General features: G+C 39.2%; 13 protein-coding genes across 13 annotated transcripts; 9 read left to right on the plus strand and 4 right to left on the minus strand.

Annotated features, from left to right (window-relative positions):
• Positions 1-115: 115 nt before the first annotated feature.
• VTP21DRAFT_3053 (uncharacterized protein) lies at positions 116-848 on the plus strand (the record flags this gene model as incomplete). The annotated part of the gene is made up of 3 exons (XM_069393314.1): positions 116-127; positions 279-368; positions 522-848. 3 exons carry the CDS (start codon positions 116-118, stop codon positions 846-848), a joined length of 429 nt encoding a protein of 142 aa, XP_069249663.1.
• A 1,264-nt stretch (positions 849-2,112) lies between these two features.
• Positions 2,113-3,134, plus strand: VTP21DRAFT_3054 (uncharacterized protein; the record flags this gene model as incomplete). Its single annotated transcript, XM_069393315.1, has 4 exons — positions 2,113-2,159; positions 2,237-2,640; positions 2,696-2,825; positions 2,888-3,134. The coding sequence occupies 4 exons, from the start codon at positions 2,113-2,115 to the stop codon at positions 3,132-3,134; spliced, it is 828 nt and encodes a 275-aa protein (XP_069249664.1).
• Positions 3,135-3,308: 174 nt separating this feature from the next.
• VTP21DRAFT_3055 (mitochondrial 54S ribosomal protein bL28m) lies at positions 3,309-3,706 on the plus strand (the record flags this gene model as incomplete). Its single annotated transcript, XM_069393316.1, has 2 exons — positions 3,309-3,407; positions 3,473-3,706. 2 exons carry the CDS (start codon positions 3,309-3,311, stop codon positions 3,704-3,706), a joined length of 333 nt encoding a protein of 110 aa, XP_069249665.1.
• Positions 3,707-3,863: 157 nt separating this feature from the next.
• VTP21DRAFT_3056 (uncharacterized protein) lies at positions 3,864-6,371 on the minus strand (the record flags this gene model as incomplete). The annotated part of the gene is made up of 9 exons (XM_069393317.1): positions 3,864-4,078; positions 4,139-4,325; positions 4,386-4,513; positions 4,578-4,760; positions 4,821-4,931; positions 4,988-5,146; positions 5,213-5,296; positions 5,372-5,818; positions 5,879-6,371. 9 exons carry the CDS (start codon positions 6,369-6,371, stop codon positions 3,864-3,866), a joined length of 2,007 nt encoding a protein of 668 aa, XP_069249666.1.
• Positions 6,372-7,294: 923 nt separating this feature from the next.
• Positions 7,295-8,016, minus strand: VTP21DRAFT_3057 (mitochondrial 37S ribosomal protein mS23; the record flags this gene model as incomplete). Its single annotated transcript, XM_069393318.1, has 2 exons — positions 7,295-7,544; positions 7,610-8,016. 2 exons carry the CDS (start codon positions 8,014-8,016, stop codon positions 7,295-7,297), a joined length of 657 nt encoding a protein of 218 aa, XP_069249667.1.
• A 132-nt stretch (positions 8,017-8,148) lies between these two features.
• VTP21DRAFT_3058 (uncharacterized protein) lies at positions 8,149-8,982 on the plus strand (the record flags this gene model as incomplete). The annotated part of the gene is made up of 4 exons (XM_069393319.1): positions 8,149-8,209; positions 8,265-8,541; positions 8,600-8,753; positions 8,815-8,982. The coding sequence occupies 4 exons, from the start codon at positions 8,149-8,151 to the stop codon at positions 8,980-8,982; spliced, it is 660 nt and encodes a 219-aa protein (XP_069249668.1).
• A 438-nt stretch (positions 8,983-9,420) lies between these two features.
• Positions 9,421-12,087, minus strand: VTP21DRAFT_3059 (uncharacterized protein; the record flags this gene model as incomplete). Its single annotated transcript, XM_069393320.1, has 3 exons — positions 9,421-10,377; positions 10,434-11,336; positions 11,401-12,087. The coding sequence occupies 3 exons, from the start codon at positions 12,085-12,087 to the stop codon at positions 9,421-9,423; spliced, it is 2,547 nt and encodes an 848-aa protein (XP_069249669.1).
• Positions 12,088-12,748: 661 nt separating this feature from the next.
• VTP21DRAFT_3060 (uncharacterized protein) lies at positions 12,749-13,995 on the plus strand (the record flags this gene model as incomplete). Its single annotated transcript, XM_069393322.1, has 5 exons — positions 12,749-12,832; positions 12,894-13,260; positions 13,319-13,568; positions 13,635-13,738; positions 13,805-13,995. 5 exons carry the CDS (start codon positions 12,749-12,751, stop codon positions 13,993-13,995), a joined length of 996 nt encoding a protein of 331 aa, XP_069249670.1.
• A 187-nt stretch (positions 13,996-14,182) lies between these two features.
• Positions 14,183-14,835, plus strand: VTP21DRAFT_3061 (uncharacterized protein; the record flags this gene model as incomplete). The annotated part of the gene is made up of 3 exons (XM_069393323.1): positions 14,183-14,516; positions 14,578-14,700; positions 14,771-14,835. The coding sequence occupies 3 exons, from the start codon at positions 14,183-14,185 to the stop codon at positions 14,833-14,835; spliced, it is 522 nt and encodes a 173-aa protein (XP_069249671.1).
• A 186-nt stretch (positions 14,836-15,021) lies between these two features.
• Positions 15,022-17,205, plus strand: VTP21DRAFT_3062 (uncharacterized protein; the record flags this gene model as incomplete). Its single annotated transcript, XM_069393324.1, has 9 exons — positions 15,022-15,030; positions 15,089-15,149; positions 15,214-15,305; positions 15,368-15,503; positions 15,565-15,764; positions 15,828-15,939; positions 16,003-16,154; positions 16,243-16,402; positions 16,466-17,205. The coding sequence occupies 9 exons, from the start codon at positions 15,022-15,024 to the stop codon at positions 17,203-17,205; spliced, it is 1,662 nt and encodes a 553-aa protein (XP_069249672.1).
• Positions 17,206-17,418: 213 nt separating this feature from the next.
• Positions 17,419-18,911, minus strand: VTP21DRAFT_3063 (uncharacterized protein; the record flags this gene model as incomplete). Its single annotated transcript, XM_069393325.1, has 3 exons — positions 17,419-18,687; positions 18,745-18,805; positions 18,889-18,911. 3 exons carry the CDS (start codon positions 18,909-18,911, stop codon positions 17,419-17,421), a joined length of 1,353 nt encoding a protein of 450 aa, XP_069249673.1.
• A 1,261-nt stretch (positions 18,912-20,172) lies between these two features.
• Positions 20,173-20,707, plus strand: VTP21DRAFT_3064 (uncharacterized protein; the record flags this gene model as incomplete). Its single annotated transcript, XM_069393326.1, has 2 exons — positions 20,173-20,370; positions 20,459-20,707. The coding sequence occupies 2 exons, from the start codon at positions 20,173-20,175 to the stop codon at positions 20,705-20,707; spliced, it is 447 nt and encodes a 148-aa protein (XP_069249674.1).
• A 450-nt stretch (positions 20,708-21,157) lies between these two features.
• Positions 21,158-23,005, plus strand: VTP21DRAFT_3065 (uncharacterized protein; the record flags this gene model as incomplete). The annotated part of the gene is made up of 1 exon (XM_069393327.1): positions 21,158-23,005. One exon carries the CDS (start codon positions 21,158-21,160, stop codon positions 23,003-23,005), a length of 1,848 nt encoding a protein of 615 aa, XP_069249675.1.
• Between the last annotated feature and the right edge of the window lie 399 nt (positions 23,006-23,404).

A 23,404-nucleotide genomic window follows, 5' to 3' on the forward strand; every position in this document is an offset into this window, starting at 1 on the left:
ATCTAACCTAATATTAAAGGTGCAATCAATGTTTGTGCTTATATTTGCCCCAACATTGCCAAGTGGGCTTGTTACGTTGATTGATTGCTTCGATTTGAAATTATAAACATTAAGCATGTATATTGAGGTTTGTTTATAAGCAGAAATGAAAGAAAAAAAATTTTATTTACAAAAAAGAGTATAACATCACCTATTGGTATAAGTTTTTGTTCTCCTATATCTTTCATATATGTCCTCATCATCTTGAAAGTTACCTATGCCATATTTTTGGCCTCCAGCTCGAGCCTGATTTACAGAAATTGGTTCCAGTATTCCACTACTGGTTGAACTTCCGAGTCCACTTCCAGCGCCTGACCACCCTAGTTTCTGTAGCATACGGTGACCGATATTATCTTCGTGGATGAAGTGATCACCTTGAGCTTGTCTTGACGAATACTCATTTACTCCACCATTTGAACGCTTAGGAGTATCATTGCTGAAGCGGGATCGAGCTGAATGATTATAAGTTTCTCGCTCTCTAGGCTGCACTCTTGATTTCGAATTTGAATGATGATTACGAATTTCCCGTGACCGACTACGCCGATAATCTCTACTACTTTTCCGCCCTCGACTGCGACTGCGACTGCGACTGCGGCTATGGCTATGGCTACGGCTACGGCTGTGATTACGATTGCGATTATGATAGCGACTGCGACTGCGACTACGGCTGCGATTGCGCCTGTGATTACGATCTCGGCTGCGGCTTCGGCTGCGACTTCTGCTGCGACTTTGGCCACGACTTCGATTCCGGCTACAATTTTGTTCCGATTACGATTAAATTAGTTATCAAGAGCCTAATTCTCAAATAAATTCATAAAAATTATTAATCTACCTAAATCCTGGCGATGGAGACCTTGAACGAGAACGTACACTTGAAATTGAACTAAAAGGTATAAATTATTTATATTGAATAAAATTGTCCAACGGGAAGAACAGTACCTTCTAGAATCTCTAGACAAAGATCTGGAATGATACTTATGAGCTGAATGAAAATGAGATTTTGAATCTCTCACTTCTGTCGATTTACGTCGAAATCGCCCTATAATAGTGCTAAGATAATTCATGTCCCAACCTTCATTTTTAGAGATAGTAGGGGCATCAGTTGAATTGGTCCTTGGTTCTATGCCCATACAGAACTCATTCACAGCTTCGAATAGCTCTTGAGACGGAGGAGGTAAGGGAGGAAGTCGAATGCTACTAACTCGTATAGGAGTATATGGTAGATCCTCAGCCTATAAATTTTATAGTAAATAAAATAAACAGTAAGAAAATCTAACAGAGAAAAGCATATATTAGATAAGTTTTACCGAAATTAGCGGTACTATTATTCCTGCTGGTAGCTCATAGTACTTTTTTTCTGGCATTAGTGGTCTAGGAAGAGGTCCAGCTGAAGGAATTACTGAATCTTGAGAATAAACACCAGTTGAAAAACCAGAAGGGCAAGAAGGAATGAATGGAGGGGCATTTATTGGAGGGGGTGCATGTGGGCGAGGTTGAAGAAATGGCGGCCGAAGGGGTGATGCAACGAGAGGATCAGCGGAATTATTACCAATAGGCACACCGGAGAACCCTCCATGCGTGAAGGAAGTAAATACATGTTTAGGTTGTTGGAACGAACTGGTAGTATTCTGATCATTGCCTAATGAAATGCGAACGGCAATAAAAATAGTAACAGAAGAACATTTTATATGGTGAACATCAGAAGGATAAACAGTTCATTTTATTTATACAATGTTAGTAGATTACAATTAACGACTTAAAACTCCTGCACTTACTCTGTTTCTGATCCATAGCCGGTGGATTAATGTAATGGAATATTTTCTTTCGTAAAGATCTGAAGTATTATGATTGAAAAATCCTTGCGATACTATAACGATTCAGGGGATGGATTTAATTAAGTTTCCTCGGAAATACTATTTAAAGTGGGAGACTCTCTGCATCCCTGCTATTAGAAATGTGCTTTATGATCTCACCATCCCAATTTGGAAGTGGGCTCAATAATTATAAAAGTATACTTCAATTATCATTAATAATTCCCTATAATTTTATCAAGGTATCAACAATTTCCTAATAATGTGCATTTTATTCTGGACTGTGGATAACCATCCATTCTACAGATTGTAAATGTCTCCTTTCCTAAACCATACTTGAACACAATTGTATTTAATTTATTATTCCGATATCTTTTTGTTAATAGTATATTTGCAGCCAACCGAGATGAATTTATAGAACGCCCAGCAAAGCGAGCTGATTTTTGGGATCCCCCATATGAACAAATACTGGCCGGACAAGATCTTTTGGGGAACGGAACTTGGCTAGGAATAACTCGTAATGGGAGGTTTGCTGCTCTTACTAATTTTCGTGAAAATGCTCTTCCAAAATCAAAAAAAGATGTTGCAATCAGTCGTGGTTTGATCGTTCGAGATTTTCTCTCTAAAGACAATGTGAGCGTATCTGAATTTTTATCGGATTTAAATCTTAAAGGCAAACAATACGATGGTTTCATCATTATTGCATGTGACTTTAAAGAAAAACCAGAATTTTGGTACGCTTCAAATAGAGACGAAAAACCTCGGCCCTTGGAAAGTAAACGTGTATATGGTAAGAGATTACCCCATTATACCTGAGACGTATTTTTAAATCCTATAGAATATAGGACTATCTAATACGATTATTAGCCAAGAATGGCCAAAAGTAAAGGAGGGGAAACTTCTTTTTCAAGACATATTGCAGACGAAGTTTGAAGATGAGACTTCACTAATTCACGCACTTTTTAGATTGCTTCAGTATATATCCTAATAGTTCATACAATCATATTTGTATAGCTAAACAATAATATTCTTACCAGGACTACTTCTCCATTTCCCAACGATGATTTCACAAGCAATCGCGACAGCTTTTCTACGCGAATAAAAATCCCACTAGTTTACGAGACGAGTACGAATGATGTCAAGCGGGCTTATGCAACGCGTTCTAGTACGGTTATTCTCATTGATAACCAATGGAATGCTACTTTTGTTGAGCGCCACCTATTTGATGAAAAGGGAAACCCTGAAAATATAGAATTTCATCATAAATTCCGTATATCAATATGATTAAAGTTAATGTACTATTTTATCATTAATAATTGTTGTTTCAAAGACTAACTCTGAATATAATATATTAATCGTGTTCAATTGAATTTAGATGAATTGTTTACTGCGCCACTCATCAATTTTATAAAAACAATGCTCAAACAATTCATCTGGAAAATTGATATATACATAAATATGCTCTCGGCGCGACCTACTTACGAACTCTTTCGCAGCACCTTCAAGCGAGCAGAGCGTGGACTTTTTGGCGGAAAACATATTCAATTTGGGAATAATGTAATCTTAACATCTCTAATTTAAAAAACCGTTTTGCATAATTAATTTCATATTTTGCTGTATAGAATCCTTTTTCAAAGAAAAAGACTCGTAGGAACTGGTTACCCAACGTCCAAAGTAAACGCATTTTCTCGGAAGCCCTTAACAGCTATGTTAAATTGAATGTCACTACATCTATTCTGCGTACGATTGACAAAAAGGGAGGTCTTGATCAATACCTTCTTAAAACAAGAGATCAGAATATATTTAGTAAGAAGGGCCTCCAGTTGAAAAGGGAAATTGAATCATCTAAACGCTAAGGAGATTCAAGTGAAGCTAATGATAGAATGTATATTTGTGCCATTGGCTCTCTCTTTTCACTCTTACAATGTATAATTTTGCCCAGGCTGCCGATATTGAATATTACTATAACTTTATACAAGTATTGTTTTATTTTTTAAATCTCCTCCAATTTACCTACGATAAAATAAATCGATGGGATGCGTTGTACATTCGAGCAAGCTCATAGTCTGTCGGGTACACCTTTATAGGAATCAAGCAATCTAAAGTTTCTACATAAGTCTCCTGCATCGCCTGAAAGTGTTTATGACGATCATCCGTATTCGTGCGTACAAATGGAGTCAATGCCGCACTTGTGACAAACTCGATTCCAAGATACCACTGAAGACGCACTAATAAACGTGCAAAAAAGTGAATTCAGGTGTATATACAAAGAAAATTAATTTATATACCTCCTGTAGTAAAGAATTCTGGGGTACCAGAAGGTGGTATGCAGAGATTAAAACTCGCACGACGAGTACTTAAGCAAAATTCATTGTGTTCAGCATAAACTTGGCGAGTAGCTCGAGCAATTTGACTAGAGGATCGATTTGTGATGCTTTGTTCAATTCGCTCTGTTGTCTCCAAACTTACGGACACCTAGTGAGAAAAATATTCATATTATGCGAATATTAAAATACAATGAAAAATAGTAGCTACTTGATAAGTAGGTATAGCGTGCTGAGTAAGGACGATTACGCCGGAAACGACTTCGCCCAAACGATATGCAGTTTTCGGAAGGATCAACTCGGCCACTCTATCATTTCCTTTACAAATTTCAAATGTTGCTGAAGAGAATTAAGTTAAGTTAACGCTATAAGAGAATAAGTTACAATATTCAAGTCCACCCACCCCCCTTTGTACTCTTTGAGAGATAGTTCACAATACGTAAGCAATTAGAATTATCAGCAAAATTTTTTGTATAAGCTCCACTTTCTCTTCGAGTAAGCTCAGTCCCTCCAGGAGTCAGAGTGCTTAAATCATCAGAGTGCTGTAGGCGCTGAACATAATTCATGAACTCTTGTTTTGACACATCTGAATGAAGAATGAAATATTTAATAATTTGAAAGATATATAATATATATTAAAACTCACTATACTTCTGTTTTAACTTGACAGGGATATCTTCGATACAAAATACAGTAGCTTCGTCTTGCCACACGACTATAGGATTCATCAAATCATAAACTGGGCGTGATCCGTCCTCTTTATAAATAAACATTAGAATAGGTTAATAAACCCTTAAATAACACTAGGAATACCAGAAGTATGATTAAACACGCGGAACGGAAGCTCCAACACTTGAGATTGATTATTTAATCCTCCATTCTGAATGCCCACTATAAGATTATAATTAAAGCGGAAAGCTTTGCCCTTGTGAGATGGCGGAAGATCTGATGGGAGGAAAGTTTCGTATTTAACTATATTCAACCATATATTAGAGTATTAGATATATGAATAAAAACAAATAAAAAATGAGCCCTAACAAGTTCTTGTCTCTCCTGGAGCAAGGTGCAAGCTAGTAAATATAATCGATGGCGGTGTCGAGAACACGGGAACAGATTTTTCTTCTATATTAAAGAAATTGTATGGAATGAGAAGATCAGAAAATCAAAATGTAAAAATATTATAAGTTGCATCACTACCATCACGACTTCGAGTGCCGCTTGAATAAAAAGAAGTTCCACTAGAAGAAGAAATAAGACTTCCACCTCCATGACCGCCACTTCGGTGGGCTGGCTTATACATAACTTTGGATTTTACTGGCTCGAAATCACTTATTTTAACCAGGTTCTGATCAACAAAAAAGTGGCCTTCAATTTGAGCAAAACTCCATAAAATTGTTTCGGATTTGTGAGCGAGCGATGGTGATGAATTAAATTGTGAAACCAAAGATAATCGTCGATTAACACGGTCCGATGAATTCCATTCAGTAGAAAGATCATGTTGTTTAATTGCATATAAATCCAATGACGCTCGAGGAGTAGTATCTTCTATATCCATATCAAGCGAGAACGTTTCTGAAAGATCTGTTTTTCGTCCCTGCAGAGATTCTTCGGTGAGATCTGGGGTAGATTCAATGTCGTCCACATCTAATAATAAAAATTAAGATATATATCTGTACATTTAGGTAAAATTCAAATAAAATTTACTTAAGGAATAAGGGGTAGCATCTATAGGTTCGTTAATCTGTAGAGATCCTGAAGCCATCTGCTCGCTTCCACTAAGGAAGGATAGAGTTGATGAGGCAATTGACGTAAGGGAAGCAGAGCGTCTTATCAGATTGCGAAGGCCACTTGTACTTGACAATGATTGCTCGAGACTGTTTAGAACAGACGAGTTTGTCTTTGAAACAATAGTAGCATCCTTTCCATTCCTTTGATTCGATTTCGGAGTCTGTCGGATGAAATCTCGCGGTGGCTCACTGCTTGAACGAGAATGGTTTGCAAAACCGTTGATAAGTGAAGTAATATCCCTTCGACTTAATTGTGAAGAGCTTGGCCGATTAACTCTAGCCCGAGGTGATGATGGCGCAGAATTGAAATGTGAAGGGGAAGTGTGGGAGTTGGTGAATGATATAGTGCAGGAAAACTTCTCACCGGCGAAAAATACACCATTCTGATCCAATGTAACAGAGATATTCATGTTTAACAAATGACATAAATGTGTAATGAAAATATATAAAAAAGGTAAATATAAGACGGATCGAGAATCTAGAAAAATATTTTCTAATAAAACGTTCCGCTAATCTGGCAACACACTAAATGTAAAATGTAATCCCATATATACTTATTTTATCGCGCTCAATATTATTGACTCCACAAACGTAGATATTTCACAAAATTCCGATTTTTTTCGCATCATTAATAACCTTAGCAGACTTAATAACCCATACACGTTGAAATAGGCAAGAATTTGGATTATTCCCTAACATCGGCTTCAGGATGGTCTTATCTAATGCCCACATCCTTCTCCAAACAAAATTAATTACTATACACCTTCAATATACCTGGTTTTTGTTTAAATAAAATGAAAAATATATTTATAAAAATTTAATTGGAGAACAATTATTTAAAATTTTCAAAATATTCAATTTTCAAAAAATTTTTTTAAATTTAAACTAAAAATTTATTCTAAAATAAAATAATTGTGATATTGGATAAAAATTTCATTATAACTTTTTTTAATCCTATTAGAATAATGTAAAAACTTTAATACATTATTTAATGCAATATTTTTTCTTGTTCAGCCAAAGTTCATTAGCCAAGAGTTTTTCACATTTTAAAAACACAACATCTATTGGAAAATAAAAGATAATGCTAGTAGTATTTTCAGGTTTAAACGTAGGCAAAAACTTTCAATTAAGTAGCAAGTAAAGTTATTTTGTTTCATTTCAACATTTGAGAGGTTCCGCTGTTCCAATTGTTAATTTTTTCACTCGTTTAGAGTAACTCTCATATAATGAATTCAATACCGAGAAAGATACCAGTGAACTGTAGCTGACATTTTAATTATCGTTTATTTAACTCACATAACACGTGAAAAATCAGATATACAGTTTTACGGTCTCATAATCCGACCCTTCTCATAGCGATCGCCTCAGCTTCTTTAAGAATTTTCTCTTCTAACAACAAGCCCTTCTTCACGGTTGGACGCTCTGTGAATACTGCGCCAAATGCACGAGCCTGTTCTTCTGCTACTTTTTGCTCTGTCTCTTCCATGGCACGAATAGCATAAAATTCGGAGCATGCTTGGGCATATGCCTGTTGTTCTGTTAGCCCCTTGTGGCGCATGAGATGAAGCTGATATTGAATTACACTATGTTATGTTTAAAATTAAGATCTGAATCCTCTTTCCTATCTTATATCATAAGATGTACTAACCACTCTCCAGTTATTTCACTAGGGTGCATACCAGGTGCAAGTAAGCTGCTCCAATCATTGCGATTAGTTCCTTCACCTTCAATCAAGACACGAGGGCGATGAAGTTCAAAGGGATGATCGCGGAAAAATCGATGTCTGAGACGGTCTTCGGGATATATTATTGGCTGTGGACGTGGTTTTCGTGTACGTAGGTGTTTTTGTTGATGATGTGTTCTGGTTTTAGTGGTGGGGCCATGTGATTTTCCTTCTCCGAGAAAATCTTGTGCTTGATGTGAAAATACTATACTTGGACCGGGGGGAATAAGGCGCACAGCAGGATACCACGCCGGCTGTTCCTTCAAAAGCCCTCCTTTGAGAAGATTTTTAACTTGGTGGTGAATCTGTGATGGTCTTGCTCGATAGGACATCTTTTTCAATTATTGAAATTATGTTTGAGATTGAAGAGAGTGCTGTGTTGACAGTAATTTATGTGGCGGAGCAATCAATTCAATAATCTAGCGAGAATTTCCAAAATATATTTCTGAAGATTTCTTGAATAAATGGCGAATAGTGACTCAATTGATTGCCTCCCATACGTAGATCGCGAAATAGATGCTGAAGGTAAATCTCTCTTTTTTATAACCTTAATCACACATACTTATTTTTATTATTCAAGGGGTTCGCGATCTTGTAGATCAAATAGTTGCACAAGAACTGCAGGCATCAAAACTAGATCGAGCCGAGTCCCCGAAACCTATAGATCTCTTTCAGGATGATTCTCACTTGCTAATACGAGAAGAAATAGAAAGAGTGAGTGCTGGACTTGCTTTACCTCAGATGGATACGACGCGATACCACCTCAATCCTCCTGAAGAAGAGAAGAGTAATGATCTCGATGCATGGCGTCAAGCGATTAACAACGCAAAAGCTCAATTGAAAGCACAAGAGAGCCGGTAAATACTTTATTATCTTACGTAGCTACAAAACATTAATCTTTATATTCTCTGCTAGACTTTCTAATCTCGAAAATTTGCAAAATAATGGATCTGAAGCTTGGTTAGCTTATAATAGTGAGCTTGAGTATACCCTTGCACAAATTCAAAGTGAAGCGAACAATTATCGCCAACGTATCGTAGAACTAAATCGACGAAGAAAACTCGAGCAGGTCATAAAAATTTTTATTAATTTTGATGTATGAAATTTTAGTAACACTAACAATTTATTAGGTCCAAGCTGGAAACACTCTGCGCACACTCCAGTCTAGATGGGCAGAACTTTTGAGACAGACGGTTCAAGTGGAGGTAGCATGTGCCACCTTGAATGCAGAGGTGGCAGACCTACGCCAAAAAGCATCCAAAAATGATTCTTCTAAAAATATTGGTGCAAATATATAAATGTATTGAAAATCCTCATTTTGTAACATCTATAATTCAAGTTTATTATTAAAAATCAATAAATCTACTCTGGAGAACATATATATGCTTCAATCAAATATTTTAGCAGCTACTACATCGAATGAAATATTTTGTGTAAAGAGTTTGAAAAAGACTCATTGATTATGCTAATTGCTTCAAATGTCAATATGTATTAGAAAATTGGCCATTCTGTATGATCTTGATTAACATAAATATCATAAATAGATAGTACATTGCTAATTGTTGTCAGGAAAAATTGAAAACTTTATTCAATTAGATAAGATTTTATCTGATATATAGTATATAAGGGGGTACATTTCCCAAAGTCAATACAATATATTACTAAACTTAACGGCGCGTTAAGCATATCTTGCTATATATACACAGAGCATTATTACAAAAATATCTTACGAATAATTATAAGGTTGCAAATTGTTTGTCAGCATGCTTTCTCCCATCATTAATATACCTTTTACAAACTTCAGTATAATTAAGCATGTGAATCTTGGGCACTTCACAACTCAACTTCTTTTGGCGAAAGAATTCTACATAAACTGCCGTGCTCCCTTGCTTTTTGCCCATCGTATTCAACAACTCTTTTTCTCGAAGCGAAATTGATGCCCCAAATATGGGATCCGGCTCTTCATTGGAAAATTGATTTGATTCACCTCTTTTTACGAAATCCTGAGCTTGTCTGAGTTCCTGTAGGGTGTGCTCTATTTGGACCAGAAGCACGTTCTTAAAACTATACCGGCCATTACCGAGTGGTCTCGAATCATCATTTTTCAATGCATTGAGTTCGTGTCTTGCCTCTTTCACTCTCCCGAGATACATAAGCATACGAGCGCGCTCAAATCGCGTAAAGTATAAGATATAGTGATCAAGTGCGATTTTAGCATTATGTTTAAGCACATTATCAAAGCAGGACGACGCTAGACTTGAAAAATCTTCATAGGGGGGCGTAGATTTGCCGTTTTCACGAAAAGCAAGCTTGCACGCAATAATACCTTTGAGCATGTAACCAAGGCAGTAATCATCCCAGTAGTTGGCATACGTTTTTGTCTCATCCTCGGAAGTAAGGCTCTGATGTGAATCTGTGGCTGCTATTGGTACCGCTCCAGGGGGAGGAAGATTTTCCGCCTGTTGTTTACGTTTCTTGCCTAAGCAAGGTTCAATGACAACAGTTGGTATTACATTCTGGGCAAGGAGGTCTTCGAGCTTATTTAATTCTTCTGCGACTGCATCCAGGCAATCATGTAGCTGATCTATGTCCATGATATCGTATGCGTTCCAGATATACATGATTTCAAACATTGGGAGAAATAGTCGGTTCCCTTGAGCGAAAAACTTACGCGCTTTCCTCGCTACAAATTTCTAAATATTCCGTTAGATATTACAAGCATTGTGTGTTAATTAATTGTTATTCTCACCTCGATCGGCAAGCAGATTTTCCCCATGTGAGTAACTAAGTGATTTACTTCTGACATAGTCTCAATCGTCTCATCTTGATCTACTTTGGTTCCAAGCGTGTACATTACGGCTGCCTTGTGGTAGCTGTATGTAGCTTTAGACCACATGCTCTCCATCGCAAGGAAATTTATCCACTTGAATGCTTTCTTCCAATCAAGTAGCATAGAGTAGCATAAGAATAGATCCCAGTATGAAACGTGGTGTAGTTGCTTCCATTCTTGATGAGTACGGGTTGCGAACTCGAAGATGCGGATTGCCGTAGGAATGTCATGAGTCAGCATATGTAGCTTCCCTTGGCAATAAAGGAACAAAACGCTGTGCTCATACCGCAACAGGAGAGAGCTGACGACTTTGACAGCGGTATTAAGGTTAAAGCTAGGGTTAAATACGAAGCTGCTGACGATGATATGATATATCACGACAAAACCCTCAATAATAGGGCGTCTCACACCAGCCCGTCCGCGAGATACTCCCCGTTCAAGAAGTGAGAGTTTGAAACCCTGTCGCCATCCACACGAAGCTTCAAGGAGTTTAAGGCCATACCCAAGATTACCTTTAAACCCAACAAGCTTTACAAGAACTCCGAAAAATGGGTAGATTAAATTTATGTACGACAAACATATTATGATAATTGCCCATCCCAACGTGACACCAGAGTAAAAGTCATCGTCTATATTATAGCGCGAAATATCCTCTCCGTTATCAGCTTCGGCTTCAACGGCTTCCACGAATTTACTCATTGCGTTGTAGAGTACTTGGGAGCGTTTTACATATAACGCCGACCTTATTAGGGTCTGGATATCGTCTTCTTGAAGCCAGATAAGAGCACACAAGAATAGGTGTGCTTCTGCGGTTATGAGCTCCTAATATTTATATGAGCGAATAAAATTGTGCAAAATCAGATTGGATGTAAACTTGTAGCCTTACCGCATGTCGCTGGCACATTGTCATTTTCTTGAATGATCTAACGGATGGGCCACCTAGAACGATGTCTTCTATTAAATTCTTGCTAGATTTTCGAAGATTAGATGCGAGCGCGATTGAGCATCGAAATGCCTCTATAGCTCTATCGATATCATCCGGTTGGAATGTAATTAAAGCACGAAACGCTAGAAGGAGTGCATAGCCATGTGTAGAGTACGGATATTTTTTATAGTTCTTCAGCAAAAGTGCTTCTGCGTCATTCATACGAGAATTAATAAATTTATCGAGCGCAAGTCTTGCTTGATCAAGATCTAATTTAAGGTGATGTTCGTCGACATTTGTAACTCGCACACTGCTGTCACGATAACTAGATCGCCTTGATGTAGTAACACTTGACATCATTGATAACGAAAGTCTTTTCCATGACATAAGATTGGGAAGAGAACGGGAGCGTATTGTTCGCTCTGCAATTGAAAAGCGAGCTGAGAGATTTGATATAGCTCCGGTCGATAATGGACGCGCACGTGGGCGAGAGCGTGGTGTTTTTCGTTGTGCTGCAGTATTTGACTGTTGACTTCCCGTCAACTCATCACTAAAGGCCGTTAACGCATCTCTGGAATCATTTGGCGCATCAGTGATGTGGGAGTCTGAGGACATGAAGCTTCCAGACCACCTCTTTAGAGCTTTCATTTCTAGGATTAGGAAATATGAATATTAGTACTAAAATTTGCATTTTACGAAGAGAGACTTACTGGAGGATTTGGTGTGCTAGAGCAATTATTTATAATAAAAGGGTAAGATTGTTGTTATCCTAATTATTTTGAAGGAGAGTTTATATAGCCCATCCAATTTCCAGGTTTGCCACTCAATTAATCACAGGCGCACATACCCCCGCAATATTTGTTATAAAAAATTTTTACCCGGTGTCCGTCGATCGTTTAACTGTTCTTGAATTAGGTTAGGTTATTAATTTTAAATAGCTTAATTAACATAAAAATATTATTGTTCCCTAGGGACGCTTGTATCGCATCTTCGCTAATATTAATTCAAATTCTCATTTAAGAAACATAAAGTACAGGAAAACTAGTTTCCAAAAATTACTTAATTTTGAAAAAATAAGCTGTATGTCAGTAGGTTGAACCAGGAGACAACAATAATTAGATATACGATTTATAAAATGAAAGCTTTCGAATATCTCTGCTATCCGCCAGCCAAAAATTTCTCAATTTTATTATTATACCGTTTTCCTAAAAAGGGTGATCTGAATTTCTCAAGAATAGACTCTACACTATTTAATAAATTATTTAGCTAAACAGTAACCAGAAATTGATCTAGCAAACTTTTTATCATCATGACCAGACATAGTAAAAATAATACAGCGAGTCCGGTTTTTACGTATGCTGAATCTAATAGGCTTGAATATGGCACAAAAAAAGTAATTATCAAATATATTATTGCAAATCTCTTATTTACTGACTAGATCGTTTTGACTACAGCAACGTTTGGGGAGAGAATCGTTAAGAAATTTTGATGCATGTTTTCTTTGCTTGCAGCGTGCAAGAGATCCAGTGTGTTGTACTGAGGGCCACCTTGCATGCAGAGAATGTGCTTATGAAAATATTCTAGCACAAAAGAAAGCAATAACTCGACAACAGAAGCTTGCAGAGCAACAGCGACTAGAACAAGAAGAAGAAACCCGAAAGAAGGAAGAAGCTGCAAAAGAGGCCCTAATCCGAGATTTGGAAAAGCAATCACGACTTCCAACCGGAGGTAAAAGAGACTCAGTGAATACCACCTCCTCATTCACTGAAAACGACAACGTCAAAGAAGATGCTTTGAAATCGCCCAATATAAACCATGCTGGTAAAATATCCACTCATTTTTTTTTTACCCAAGTCCATTAATTATTTGGTTTTACTAGATTCCTTGATAGCAGCCGGCTCTAAACGTAAATTTCAGCTTAGTGAGGATCAACTCGCTTCAAATTCTCAGAAAGACCTCGAGAAATATCTGCAAAGAATAGGGAACAAGGAAAAAGAATCTGAAACAAAAGGAAACGCACTACCGAGTTTTTGGATTCCCTCACTAACTCCCTCCGAAAAACCTGAGATGATTAAAGTGACTAAATTGCAGCCTATATGTGGTGGATCTGAGAAAGAACATACGTTTACGTATGTATTATTTAGCCATATCTGCTATTGAATTCTATTCAAGAACTGATTTTTCTGTTTACTTAGACTTAAATCACTGATAAATGTAAACTGGACCAAAGAAAAAGGAAAAGATGAATATTTTTGCCCTGCATGCTCAAAATCCTTCAGCAATTCGATGAAAATTGCAAGTAAGTAAAGGGCCGAATAACCATTTTTATACACACTAATTATAATTTTTTTACTTGATGATTAAGTACTAAGAAACTGTGGTCATGTTTTATGCCGGGGATGTGTAGAGCAGTTTGTTCGACCATCAAAGCAGTGTTATGTGTGCAATGCAGCACTGAAAGAGAAAGATATCATTAATATGTCGGGAGAAGGCACAGGTTATGCTGGGAGTGGCGGGAAAGTTCTTGCAACTAAATATGATGTTGCTTTTCAATAAACACATTATATTATTAATAAATATATGTTTCCTTTGTTATAATAGTACAATTCCCCCATTCCAATATAATCCCAGTTTAATTACAAAGTCAAATCTTAACACTTGACATTGAAAGCATAATTTGTGACGGCAAAATTCAACTGTGTGATTTCTGCTTTTTAACAGCGAATTTTTGTGTCGAAAAAAAATGAACAGCCTAGCTACATCAGAGAATTCTGATGCCACAATTGAAATAGTTCATAACGATTCTCTTCATCCTTCTTCTATCTCTTCTGATGTAACATTACCACTATCGCCTCCTGGTTCGCCACTTTCAGATCTCAAAGCAAAGTTTGTCCGATTTCACAATCTTACTCTCCAGGGTCTCCGCTTTAATGATCGACTTGTGCGCAATAAATCATTTAGAAATCCTCATATTTATGCGAAGCTAGTAGAATACGTAGATGAACTTGGAAGCAATTTTCCACCAGATATATTCGATCCACATGGTTTCCCTCAAGAGGCATTTGCAGAAAATATCGGTTTGTATATAGCATATTTACCCAATTTAATGATTGGTAAATAAATCTTGGTGCTATCTAGCTACTGCTCAGAAAAAGAAGGCAGAAGAACGAGCACTTGCTCAATCACAACACCGTTCGCACATAGACTTCGTAAGCATGAAACCAGAGGCTAAAGACAGTTCAAATATAGCCGAGAAATCGGGTAAATACTTTGCAGCACATTAATGTATTTAAGAAACGTGTATTTAACTCACTCATTACAATTACTATAGCAGGTGCTAAAAAGCGCCTTTCAAAATGGGATGTACCTGCTCAGGCAAAGCGACAGCAACAGTAAAAGTTGGAAGAAGAATTTGTATGAACTGGATTTAGATGTATGATAGCAAATCGAGAAAATTATTTTTTACATTAATAAACCTATTATTAATCTTGTGAACACTTTCTTGCCCGCACAGAGATCTTTGATCTCAACTAAAGATTATTTCCATCATAATCCTGACTTGTTCAATTAAAATTTGAGGCAATGGAAACGGTACAATTTGGTTTAAAATTGTATTATATATATGCTAAATTTAGTCGCATTCTTTTAGGCTGTCCGCAAGGCCACAAGAAGTTCCTCCACTGAAGCGCCCAAAGCGAAACACCTAAGAGGTAGATTGCTAAAATTTCATAGCATTTTTCTCTAAAATTTATGTTAACCAATCATTTTGAACAGTGTTAATTGACTACTCTTCAAGAGCTGACATAACATCTTTGGATGATATGTTTCATATCATCTATGGTAGATTGCATGAGTCGAATTGGGCTGTAAGTTATTTTTTAATATTTCACATCGGTAAAATGCACCATTAATAATTCAATTCATTTAGATTGTATTTAAAGCACTCATTACCATCCACATTTTGATGCGTGACGAGACATGTGGAGAAAATATCTTAAGGTATCTCGCGGCCCGGCCTGCCATATTCAACGTGTCAGATTTTAAAGACAAATCTGGCAGCCACGGTAATTCCTTAGAATTATCCTACGATTCCCTCGAAACATAATTTATTGCTATTTACTTTAGGTGAACAGGCGAAAAATATTCATGCATATGCTGCTTATTTAGAGGAAAAAACTGCAACATTTGCTGATCTTAAGGTGGATATTATTCGTACAAGAACACGAGGATCATCTAGTACTCTCCGAAAGGTCCCTCTTTCTGAAGGGCTCTTAACCAAGGTCAGAGTATTACAACGGCAGCTGAATAGCTTGCTCTCATGTAAGGTAATACGGATGAGTAAATGGATATTTCGCAAAGCTCAGTATATTTACGAATCTTCTAAACAGTTTTTTATCGATGATGTGGACAATGTGATAACACTAGAAGCTTTTAGACTCTTAATTCACGATCTTTTGAGTCTATTTCAAGTGGTTAATGAAGGGATCATTAATATGCTTGGTAACTTTTTAAAACTATGTGTGTATAAACCATATTGCTCTAATTTTTATATATATTACCCAGAGCACTATTTTGAAATGAAAAAAGCGGACGCCCAATCCGCGTTAAAGATTTATAAGGAGTTTACAGCTCAAACAGAAAAAGTTGTTGATTATCTTGGAGTAGCTAAGCGACTTCAGGGGTCGTTAAGGCTAACAATTCCAACATTGAAGCATGTATGATCTTAGCACATCATATTAACCTATTTTTTGCATTTTTCATCTAATTTTATTTTTCGTAAATTATTCAATTTTCAAAACCTAGGCTCCAGTGAGTCTTGCTACAGTGTTAGAGCAATATATCAACAGCCCTGATTTTGAAGAGAACCGGGAAGCATACAGGAGCGGCCAGATAGCCAGCAAAGAGAAAAAAACAAACGAGTTCCAAAAAACCTCAGCAACGGTATCTTCCGGTAATCCTGCAAGTAAATATCTATACCAATACATAGAAAATTATAAGTATATAATACTCAAGTTTGTTCAAGCAGAAGCCAACACCTCCAACTCTTCAAAGCCTGAAGCCCAAAAAGAAATTGATATGATTGATTTCTTCGGAAGTCTTGAACAAGAGCAAACAGTCGTTTTCGAAACCCCGCCTTCCGCAGGCCTTAATACAGTTCAGCCTTTAGCAAATCTCAACAGCTACGGAATGGCTAATTTTCCACTAGGAAGTTCAGCACCTATTACCACAACACCTCAGCAAAACTCAACACCTGATTCCAATCCTTTTCGACTGGCATTGAACCAGTCTGCGTCGATGGTTTCCACTACGACCGCGGGAACTAACCCTTTTCGGTGTTCACTCCTACCAAATTCAAGTTCAAATCCTTTCGCCTCTCCGCAACAGCTGCACCCTCAACCACAGCCTTTAATTCAGCAACAGCAAACGCAATTTTCATGGCAAACGCAGCAGCCTACTACCAACACATCTATTTCGCAATCCGGAGCGTTTTCTTCATGGCGACCGACTGACGCGCAGTTACCAATGCAACAGCTGCAGAATCCTACCGATAGGAATCCATTTCGAGACTTTTCGAACCCCACAGGAGCTACATCCACAACGAGCTCAATCCAAAACAACCCCTTCAGCCTTGGAGAAAAGGCACCTCAAAATGCGCTCTTTCCATTACAATCGCAGCAACTTCAATACCAAACACAACAGCAACAACTCCAGTCGAAGTCACCATTTAATTCACAGGCTTTTCCTAACAGCGGATCTATTTTCTGATTTTTTTTTAATTTGTGTCGACAGGTATTATATCATTCCCATTCTTGACGCTATGTTTAAAGGGAATAAAGCCATTCTGGTGTTGTAACATTTGTTACCAGCCATTTTATTTAATTTTATAAATACGATTATACAAATCTATCTGTATTATTCACACATAAGCTTCCGCTATTGGAGAAATTCAAACAGAAGGATTTCAAAACGTTTGGCTGTTTAGTATTCCTCGACTTCTTCTTCCTCCTCACCAATAGAGTCCATGCCAACTTCCTCATAATCTTTCTCGAGTGCTGCAAGATCCTCTCGAGCTTCACTGAACTCTCCCTCCTCCATACCCTCGCCAACATACCAGTGAACAAATGCACGCTTAGCATACATAAGATCGAATTTATGATCAAGGCGAGACCAAGCCTCAGCAATGGCAGTTGTGTTAGAGAGCATACAGACGGCACGCTTAACTTTAGCGAGGTCACCACCAGGCACAACAGTGGGAGGCTGGTAGTTGATTCCGAGCTTGAAGCCAGTGGGGCACCAGTCCACGAATTGGATTGTGCGTTTAGTTCTGATAGAGGCGACGGCAGCATTGGCATCTTTAGGCACAACATCACCACGGTAGAGCAATGCACAAGCCATATACTTTCCGTTACGAGGATCGCATTTAACCATCTGGTTAGTAGGTTCGAAACACGCGTTGGTGATTTCAGCAACAGAAAGCTGTTCATGGAAAGCCTTCTCAGCGCTGATGATGGGCGCATAAGTAACAAGTGGAAAGTGAATGCGTGGATACGGAACCAGATTAGTCTGGAACTCGGTCAGATCAACATTAAGGGACCCGGCGAAACGCAACGAAGCAGTAATGGAGGAAACCACCTGAGCGATGATACGGTTCAGGTTAGTGTATCCGGGGCGCTCAATGCCGAGATTACGACGACAGATATCGAAAATGGCCTCGTTGTCCACCATGAATGAGCAGTCGGAGTGTTCAAGGGTGGTGTGGGTAGTCAGGATGGAATTGTATGGCTCCACAACCGAGGTTGCAAGATGGGGCGCAGGATACACGCAGAACTCAAGCTTAGATTTCTTGCCGTAGTCGACGGATAGGCGCTCAAGTAGAAGAGCACCAAGGCCGGATCCAGTACCGCCACCAAAGGAGTGGAACACGAGGAAACCTTGGAGTCCAGAGCAGTTATCGGCGAGCTTGCGAATACGATCGAGCACTGAATCAACTATCTCCTTGCCGATAGTATAGTGGCCACGAGCATAATTGTTCGCAGCATCCTCCTTTCCGGTAATAAGTTGCTCGGGATGGAAGAGTTGACGATAAGTACCAGTGCGGACTTCGTCAACCACAGTGGGCTCCAAGTCGACAAACACCGTGCGAGGAACGTGCTTTCCGGAGCTGGTCTCGGAGAAGAAAGTGTTGAAGGAATCATCTTCCTTTCCAACAGATTTATCGGAGGGCATGGTACCATCAGGTTGAATACCCTATAATTAAAAACATTCAATTTCTGAAGAATTTAATTTGAAGATGCGTGTACTTACGTGCTCTAAACAGTAGAGCTCCCAGCAAGCGTTACCGATTTGCACACCGGCCTGGCCAACACTTTAAGATGAGCAGTTAAAAGTTAAATACATTGATTAATAATTACGCGTGCAAAAAAAAAAAATAAGAAAAAAAATACTTACTGAACGCTGATAATTTCCCTCATAGTGCTAGATGATTACTGGAGGAAAAAAAAACAGATGGCTATTATTGGATGATTGAAAATGGGGATTTTCTAATGAGGAATGTTCTCGTTAGGGTGAACAACCTGTAAAGAGAAAAAAAAAAATATTAGACCAAAACAAATTTTATTTATAGGGAAGATTAGTGAGGCGCAGCATCTTGGTTGACTACTCAGTTCGATATCACAAAAAGTTCCATATTATGATAATATACTTTAATTAAATATTGGTTAAAAACCCATAGCCTAATGAAAATATGAAAAAAAACATACATTAATGTTGGTACGCAGAGTATCCCGACCTATAATTCTCACCAATGTCCACCACAATTGATGCATAATATGCAAAGCCGTTATACCTGTTGTGCCCTGATTTGCACATATAAATTATTAACCCATTCATCGATAATGTACGCGAAATTACAAATATACAGAATAGGCAACAACTAGAAGAAATGATTAACTTGAAACTGCCTTAAAGCAATTTCTATATATATTGAACTATATTTCTTCTCTGCGATGTCAGGGGGCGATGTTTTACATCCCGACTTTTATTTTATTTTATTTCAGGTAGTAATAGGTTATGTGAATTTTCAGACTCTACTGCTGCGTTTTCGAGTTGAGCTTTCATTTTCTCAAAAATTCCATGAGACACGATGATGATTAAAAATAAAGATGAAATAACATGGCGTCAAGAGGGTATTTCTGTAGGGTTAACCTGTTTTATATGTGTAGAATGGAGCCAATAAGATAATACAAAAAACGTCCTAGCACTGGCACTGTTAGCCCTAGTCGCACTTTAAAGGGTCATGATCGAGCGACACCATGCTCAGGCTTTCATGCATAATAGGTTGGTAGCAGCAGCAACTCTATTACTTATTGTACATATAGTCGCAGGTAACACTCCACCGTTATTGAACATTGAGACGCATTTAACGTATTGCTCAATGGCAATGAAATGCTTTTCTCAAGCTAGACACATTAGGCATATATACAGACGTTTTTTAAAAAGATGAAGTATTCTCAAGTTGATATATATCCGAACTCTGCATCTGCATAGTTCGAATTACAACATGACTTATTATAAAGGATTTGGGTTTTCATTTTTAGTGTAATAAGAGGAGGGCTTTTAGCTTTTCGAAGAGAAAACCAGTGACGGAAGCCCTTTCTTCTTAGAAGGACTCTTCGCCATAGGGGAAAGTACATAGAGAGAATTGTCTGAAGAATTTATAGACGAGTTTGTCACATGTATAGGGTCATTGTCCTACAAATAAATTGGCGACGTATTATTCAAAGCGGGGAGCCAATATTCTGGCTTGGGTTTAGCGGAGTCGAAGACGAAATGAGGATGGATCCCTGCAAAGCGAGCTCTAGCAAATGCTCGATGATGTTGTTGGCAAATCGTGGTAGAATTCACCGTGGGAACCCTGAATTTGGCTCTTTAGTAAAGTCAAGATATAGGATAAATGGAGATGGCCTCTCCAATGGGGATTTATTCTAGTGCAGTCATCGTCTTTCCCTGAAGAGTATAGTCGGATGTGGTCCATGCAATGGAGACGAAGCTTCTCAAGGGACTCCAGGCGGAAGTTCAACAGGGTTTTCAGAGCTTGCGGGTTTCTCCCACGGCACTAAGAGTTAAGGCTCTTATCTGCGTGGTGGCTCAGCCCTTGGAGCACTCCAGGATTACGCTGGGGCTCAGCGCTCGGTGGTGGTCCCCTCTTGCCTGCAGGGCTTACTCCGCGCCTCGGCGACGGCGTGCTTATATAATGTCAGCCGAATAGGTCGGTGAGTTTCCATACGATGAGCACAAAATGTCAGCTGCCTCATTTGTGAGATGCGATTATCAGCATCGATAAATTTCAGCTTGCGCAACATTTTCACATGCACATGTTTCCATTCTCTTGGACCAAGTTTATCACTGCGTCTAATCGATAGCACATGACTAGGTAAAAATTTTTGTTTTTCGTGAGAATTTATTAGTGTTATCTCTCTCGATCAATTTTTAATTATTTTTCTAAAGGTATTTTTCCCTCAGTCGGTTAACTACTTGTTAACAAATGACACAAGATTTCTTTTTCTCCCTCTTTTTCCGCCCTTAGCCAACTCGACCTTGCCCCGCTCCCAAACATCCAAATCATCTTAATTAATTGCCCATTCTTGCCCATTTTCGCTTTCCTCCCAACCTCGCTTGAGTTTCCCCATTTTCTCCACACCGCCCCACCAATCAAATAATGCCAGAACAACAGCCAAACCAACAGTCCGCGTCCATATCCCACATCTCCACGCCCCGGAAGCTCACTGACGCACTCCCGCTTGTAGCTGCTGTGCTGCCTGCACAAGATGAGCCCTTCTCGGACCACAAGAACTGGCGCCGCATCCAGCACTCTTCCACCTACTCTCCTCTCCCCTGTCATCCATCTTCTCGCCGAACTTCACATCCAAATGCCGGAATGGAATCCCTGCTTGCTGCTATCGATAATCTCGCCGACGCACCCTTCCACCCAAGTCTAACTCGGCGTGCTCGTGCGTCCGCCAAGGCCCAGAAGAATCAACAGCAAAACCATCAACAAGGCTACCGGCATATACCTTCACCTAATTCCAGCTTACCACTTGATGATTCCCCTTGTGGCACGGGGGGCAAACGGGCCAATTCCCCTCCCGTCATGTCGATTGCCTCGCTCTTGGATTCGCCCTCACCGCATTCCTCATCACCAAACGAACTTAGCCAAGTGGAGCGGTCAGTGGCATCTATTCTTGTAGCCACAGCTTCTAGATCGAGTCCCACGGATATCAACACAGAGCAGGAGAAGGCCTACAACGGAAAGCAGGATTCAAAGATCAGAAAACGATCTCGAGCCGACTCTGGGGCTATGTCAGAGCGGGAGAATCGAATCGTTAAACCCCGGCACTCTCCTGCTCCCACTCCGGGTACTTTTCGTGTTATATGCCAGCATGCGTCGGTTGCACAGAAATCCTACGGCGGCGAGAAACGATTCTTGTGCCCGCCCCCTGTAGTGCGCATACAAGGATTCAATGGAGTTGAGCGGCCGCATGCGGTCCTCTCGGTGATAGGCGAGGGGGTCTCGCAGGAACAGAGCACTCCCCTTGGTACCAACCTCACGGGTATGTTCAAATACTTGCATGTCAGCGCTGCCAAATCCAAGCAATTTCGCCTGCATCTATGCCTTGAGACAAGTTCAACGAAGCTTGCGGCCGACTCCGCACCCATAACCATTATCTCAAAACCATCGAAAAAGACCGCAAAGGCACGTAATGTCTCTACTTGCGTGCTCTCCAACTCGCGGGTCTCTCTTTTTAACCGCATCAACTCACAAACCGTTCGTACTAAATACATGTCTGTCGAAGCTGGAAGACTTTGTGCCAAAAACAGCAGCTGGTCGGCCTTTTGCATCCGCGTGTTGAATACAGAGTCAGCTTCAAGCCAAATGAGCCCAGAGCAGGAGCAGGAGCACGAGAGAGATAAAGATGAAGAGCATTCTCAGGGTGAAGAGATGGGCATCACACTGCACACGTCGGACGAACACGATGAGCAGGAAGTCCAAGAAGATAAAGGACCGTCCCCTCAAAATGCTGCTCTGGAGGAAGAAGCAAAAGGAGGAGTCGAGCCTCCCAAAAAGAGACACAAGAAAAAGGCTGAATCAAATGACACCATCAGCGCTAGCATTCCCTTGCTTTCATGTGCCCCAGTGCTCTATGGCACCGAGATCGAGCTATTTGATCCCGATACGGGCGTTTCCACCGGCCCGCTCATTGTTCGCAAGGTAGAGAAGGGACGCGTGGCGCGTAACGTCCGAGGGCCAGTAAGCCAAATGCAAAAAGTGGCCCTGCAACGTGTTGGTTCTGACCGTGAATATTTAAGCGCGTCACCGAGCACTTCGTCAGACGAGGAGCGCCACACGCAAGATGGGTCAACCTTCCTCAGCTTCCAGCGTTCCCGCATGGTACATCGTGAGGGCGAGATTCGTGGTGAAGAAGAGATGGGCGACTTACTATGCTGGACAATTGTGGGTATCTCTGAATTCGAAGCCGTATGCCAAACCTCAAGTAGTCAAGAGTGAAATATTTCACAAATATTAGTGTTGACAGAGTTTTGTTCTGCCCAGTCTTATTATTATTACTAAATCGAGAATAATTAGTAAAAATTTTTTTATCGAGATTACGTTTTGTATTGTTTTTTTATCTATGTTGAACAATTTTAATATCTCCGTATTTTTATTATTTTATCGAAGTTTTTTTATTTTGTTTGCCCACAATGCACTTATCATGATCCGAGTTTTGTTATATAAACGCAAACGATCAAGTGTAATCAAGAAAATATTCATTGATGTTTGGGAGGCGAAAGATTCACCAAAGTTATTAGTCTATAAAAAGACTACAATTTCCATAAAGAGCCGCTATTTTTTGTCCCTTCAAAATGTGCAATTAAAGTCGTTACAATTACCAAATATTTGTTGAAA

This window comes from Calcarisporiella thermophila, assembly GCF_041956535.1.
Source record: "Calcarisporiella thermophila strain CBS 279.70 unplaced genomic scaffold VTP21scaffold_16, whole genome shotgun sequence".
In the NCBI taxonomy this organism is placed as follows: Eukaryota; Fungi; Calcarisporiellomycota; class Calcarisporiellomycetes; order Calcarisporiellales; family Calcarisporiellaceae; genus Calcarisporiella; species Calcarisporiella thermophila.